The sequence below is a fragment of the Urtica dioica genome, chromosome 9, assembly GCF_054948205.1.
Source record: "Urtica dioica subsp. dioica isolate 48M chromosome 9, U.dioica_male_clone48M_v1_H2, whole genome shotgun sequence".
Taxonomy (NCBI): Eukaryota; Viridiplantae; Streptophyta; class Magnoliopsida; order Rosales; family Urticaceae; genus Urtica; species Urtica dioica.
The window spans coordinates 9,452,933-9,458,442 of NC_142764.1; the positions used below are offsets into that span (position 1 = coordinate 9,452,933).

At 41.4% G+C, this 5,510-nt stretch overlaps 1 protein-coding gene across 1 annotated transcript; it reads left to right on the top strand.

Annotated features, from left to right (window-relative positions):
* The first annotated feature begins 217 nt into the window (after nt 1–217).
* On the top strand, nt 218–1,978 carry LOC149384850 (tetrahydrocannabinolic acid synthase-like). Its single transcript, XM_089626557.1, has one exon. The coding sequence runs from the start codon at nt 225–227 to the stop codon at nt 1,827–1,829; it is 1,605 nt and encodes a 534-aa protein (XP_089482683.1). The 5' UTR covers nt 218–224; the 3' UTR covers nt 1,830–1,978.
* The last annotated feature ends 3,532 nt before the right edge of the window (nt 1,979–5,510 follow it).

The window sequence follows — 5,510 nt, forward strand, 5'->3', positions numbered from 1 at the left end:
CGCTTATCCTAGTGCTGAATGACAATACATTTATAATTTATAATTCCTCATTCATAGTCACCGGTAGGTAACAGCAGGCAGCCTCTATTCATCCCCTGACTCTAGAACTCTACTAGGGATCCCCAAATTAAACAAAAATTTCAAGTATTGAACAGTAAAACTGATAGAGCAAAATCCATATAAATATATGCATCATCGCTCTCGTTTAACTCATACTTAAGACCATGAACTACTCAATGTACCTCTGTTTGATTCTTTGGATCACAATTCCAAAACTCTCTTTCACTCTCTCCAATAATAACCATACTCGTCAGAATTTTCTTCAGTGCCTCTCTTATCAGTTTCGAAACTCTTCCTCCTTAAACAATGATCTCATCTACACTCCAACCGAACCGTCGTATATAACCGTCTTGACTAGCTCGATAGAAAACCAGAGATTTGCTTCTCAGTCTTTCACGAAGCCTATCGCGATTGTAACGCCAACAAAGGCATCCCACGTCCAAGCCACCGTTTACTGCTCAAAGAAACACGGCGTTGAAATCAGGACCCGAAGCGGCGGCCACGATTTCGAAGGTCTCTCCTATGTTGCCGTTGATAAAAACGCCTCGTTCGTCATGATCGACCTCATAAAATTCCGTTCCATCAACGTCGACGTGCATAGCCGAACTGCATGGGTTCAAGCGGGAGCAACCATCGGAGAACTTTATTACCGGATTGCCGAGAAAAGCAATGATCTCGGCTTCACGGCCGGGCTTTGCCACACTGTCGGCGTTGGCGGACACTTCAGCGGTGGAGGCTACGGGATGATGATGCGGAAATACGGCCTCGCAGCCGACAATATTATTGATGCTGAGCTCGTTGACGTGAAAGGAAGAGTTCTTCACCGAAGATCCATGGGCGAGGATTTGTTCTGGGCGATACGCGGCGGTGGTGGAGCAAGCTTCGGCATCATTCTCTCGTGGAAAGTCCGGCTTGTTCGTGTTCCCTCAAACGTGACTGTTCTGAGCGTAGTCAAGAACTTGGAGCAGAACGGAACAATGAAGCTCGTTAACCGGTGGCAACACGTTGCCCACAGATTCGATGGCAATTTGACGCTGCTTGTTCGGTTTCAGACAGAGAACACGTCTGCCCCGACGCTACAAGTGACGTTCCTCGGCATGTTCTTAGGACGAGTTGAAAGGCTTATTCCATTGGTTCGAGAGATTTTCCCCGAGTTAGCTTTGGTAACAGAGGACTGCACCGAGATGAGCTGGATCGAGTCCGTCCTCTACTTCGCAGGGTTCCCGAGAGAACAGTCGCCAGAGGCTTTGCTGTCTCGCAACCCACAAATACCACAATTTCAATTACCCTTCAAGGGAAAATCTGATTACGTTACAGAGCCGATTCCAGAGAAAGCCTTGGAAATCGCGGTGAGAAAGTTATACGATGTGAAGGTTCAAGCGGGGTTCTACCAGTTTTTTCCATACGGTGCTAAAATGAGCGAGATTCCTGACAACCAAATTCCATTCCCTCATCGAAGGGGAAATCTTTACCAAATCTTTTACGTAGTCTTTTGGGGGAGAGAAGAGAATGATGACCAATACCTGCGTTGGCTCAGAAGTGTTTACAGTTACATGGCTCCACATGTGTCTAAGAATCCTAGAGAAGCGTACTTCAATTATAGGGATCTTGATATTGGAAACGGAAGCACAAACTATGCACAAGCAAGTACTTGGGGGACCAAGTATTTCAAGGGAAATTTCAGAAGGCTGGCTCGAGTTAAGAATGCGGCGGATCCCACTAATTTCTTCAGGAATGAACAAAGCATTCCACCTCTTCGAATGCAGTGACCGTAATAAGGTTTCCATAATAATGAGTTACAGATGTTGTAAGATCATACAAATATCATGATGTCTGTATTCCATTACCATATGAATAAATGATAAAATAAAGGAGGGAATTTGGTTGTAGGATTTGGACTAATATTTTTCTTTTTATTGAAGGGTTAATCATGAATTTTTAAAGAGAAAATGGTGGCAATAATATCCAATGTTTAATCAAATCATGACTTATATACTCAATCTTTTTATTCTTTGGCAAAAATACCTAACGTTACTATTTTACCATCCGTTACTACTAAGTCTGTTAGTATATAAACGGAGATACACGTGTCATTATCTGATTAAAAGTAACTATTTTGTTTCAATTAAATGTGATAAAATAAATTTAAAACCCTAAATATAATAGAGAAGGGTTTTAAAACCAACAACAATACCAACAACAACAACAACATCAACGCCCTAGCTCGCCTCTCCACCGCAACTCACCAGCCATGCCCTCGCCGTCCAAGTCCAGGCCCATCCAAGTCCACTCCGCGAGCCCGCGCTACTCGAGAGACGACAGATCGTCGGGCACGGGATTCGGCCCGGCCCCGCAGACGCCGAGCCTGCGGTCGAATTACCGTTACACCCCCGGGAACCTCGTCCACAGCCACGGCTGAGCGAGTGTGGCTGCAGCGGCGGCGGCGCAGCTTCCGAATTACATGGCTGCGACGGAGTCGGCGAAGGCGAGGGTTCGGTCGCAGAGCGTGCCGAGGCAGAGGCCGGGGACGCCGGAGCGGGACCGGGCGAAGAAGCGGCTCTCGTTCCCGGAGTCGTACGTGGCCGGGGTTTACAACAACCTGAGGAGCCCGAGCTTCAAGAGCGTGGCCGGCTCACATTTCGGCGGAATTCACATCTGGCTTAGGTTTTATTTGGAACTGTCATTAATCTACTGTTGAACGTTGATGCAGGGATGGCCACATCTGCGGTTTGAACATTTGAATATGCAAGGACTTCGTGTATCATCTCCGGTGAGAGTTCGGAAACAAGCTTGTTTGATAACTTCTTGGATTCTCTTTGCAAAGAAGGGGATGTTAGAGAAGCTTCAGATTATATTGATAGGTAGAGGAAATTGAAACAAAATAGTTACTTTTAATCAGATAATGACACGTGTATCTCCGTTTATATACTAACAGACTTAGTAGTAACGGATGGCAAAATAGTAACGTTAGATATTTTTGCCAAAGAATAAAAAGATTGAGTATATAAGTCATGGTTTGATTAAACATTGGGTATTATTGCCACCATTTTCTCATTTTTAAATATGAAGGTTAATGTGTTATCTAAAAAATAAGCTGGTATCTTGTATGAGCAGCTCTTCTTCCCATGTTGGAAATAATTGATCAATAACCATTTATATAAGCTAATTATTATAGAAAAAAGAGATTATTCCTAAACTATGACATCCACGCTAATTTATGATTAAAATCCAATATGTCTAATTTAATCCAACTATGATTACCTTGCATTTTTTGGTATAAAAATACTCTTTATAAAATATATTTTTCTTTTTATTTTCGTTTTATTTACTCTCTCTCTCTCTCTCTCTCTCTCTCTCTCTCTCTCTCTCTCTCTCTCTCTCTCTCTCTCTCTCTCTCTCTCTCTCTCTCTCTCTCTCTCCCTCCTTGTGCTTAGCTAAGAAGGATTTCACAATTTTTTCAGCGGCTTCATATGCAAGAACGATTCTTAGAATTATGAAAAGTCTGTAAAATATTTCTGAAAAATCTGGAAAATCGTTATCGATTTGATGACAACGATGTCAATAAAAGGCAAAAATGTTAACAAATCTTTAAACGAATTCGCATATTTTTTTTCCAAGTTTTCCCAGATTTAAAAAAAAAATCTTCCTAGTGAGCTTTCTTTTCGTCGCGTAGAGCTAGGTAATCCTAGGGTTTATGATAACGTGGGTTAGTTTTTTGAAGAGAAATAAGAGAAAAAAAAATCAAGGAAAAATGATAAATGGTAAAAATATAATTGCACAAAAAGTGTGGTCATGGTTTTGGATTTGTTGTTACTTTATATGTTGGCTTTATTTTTTAGTACAAGTTGTTTGGAAAGATGTCGGTCGTCATGTCTCTATTTCTGCTGAGACATCTTTCCTCCTGTGTACAGACTTTATGTTAGGCAAGTTTCCAGTATTGACAGATTGCCTCGCTGATGACTTCATTGTGAGATATTGCCTCGCCGGTGACTTTATCATGAGATATTCGTTTATGGCTGGGTAAGGAAACCCTAGATACACTTCCAGGCCTGTACAGCTGCTATAAAAGCCATGCGCTCCCCCTTAGCAGCCTTGACGCTTTTGATAAAAAAAAACTTAGAGCTCTTAGACGTGCAAGACCGGCGGACAGGGAGGCTTTGTGTTTTGTTGATCGCGGTGTATTCTCCCAAACACTATTCCACAAAGATTGAGTGTCTGTGAGAGTTGGGTTTTGTGTTCTCGTGATTGAAGGTTCACGAACGACTGAAGACTGAAAGTCATGCGAGCACAGGCGGTTGCTCGAAGGGTGGAATTGAGACGGAGCTCAAACTCAGGGGGAGTCCCTGACAAGGTATTCACTGGTGGTAATAGTCTCTAGGTTTTATTGATTTGTCGATTGTAATCATATATAAACCTTGTGTGTACTATTGACTACAAGATAGTGAAATCCTTTCCACTGGCAGAGTGCCCCCAGACGTAGGTGTGTTTCACCGAACTGGGTAACCATATCGTGTGTATTTTGTTTATTGCACTGTTTGTTGTTTATCCATAATCTGTGTTCAAGCAAGTTGTCGGACACATTGTCAACACAATGTGTGCGACATCTTGTCTTTGTGACTAATCGGAATTTTCATGATTAAATTAGACGTATTGGATTTTTGTCCTACACTAGTGTGGAGGTCATAGTTTAGGAATATACCAAAGTCTTTTATACTCCATCCGTGAATTTCCCTCCGACACGGACGGACGACACTCGAGGTCGGGCCCCCAACAACATGCCCGGCCCAATCACAAGGGAACTAAAGCACCTTGAATAATTTACAATGAAATAATTATAGGATAATTGTTCAAATATCGACACATACCCTAATTTGTCTGATATCATAAAATGGTTAAGAGTTATGACACGAAAAATATAACAGTTACCACAAAGAATTAAAATTTTGGGGTATTGCGGAGAATTTTCGTCAAAATTGCGCTATTTTTGGAATTCCGGTACAAAAATGTCATTTTGGTCGTTTTGCCACTTTATGTCATGATTTTGTCGGGGAAATGTCGTCGTAATTTCCATGTCATTTCGCCTCTTAATGTCGTATGGAAATCTTATCTTGTAAATCGGCAACGTATCCTCGTCATCTCAGTCGTGCCCACTGTATTTCAACGCCGTCTGTGCAAAATCAATAATACTTTCGTCATTTTCTGGTAATTTCAGTGACGTTGTCGTGTTCTTCCCACTGATTTATGTCGACGGTTTGAGTTTGTGATGAAATCGAATTGTTTTGATTTTTTTGAAAGAATCTTGCTGAATGAAAGATGTGTATTTATGTTGTGCGTTTCACATATGTTTTTCTCAATATTTTGAATAGAATCCGAATTTATTTGATATTTGAGACTTAGATTTCAAAGTTAGAATTTATTTTTGTTTTTTTAGAATCTGAATTTATTTGATG

Coding starts and splice junctions, on each gene's coding strand:
- LOC149384850 (XM_089626557.1), top strand. CDS start 225: ATGAACTACTCAATGTACCTCTGTTTGATTCTTTGGATCACAATTCCA.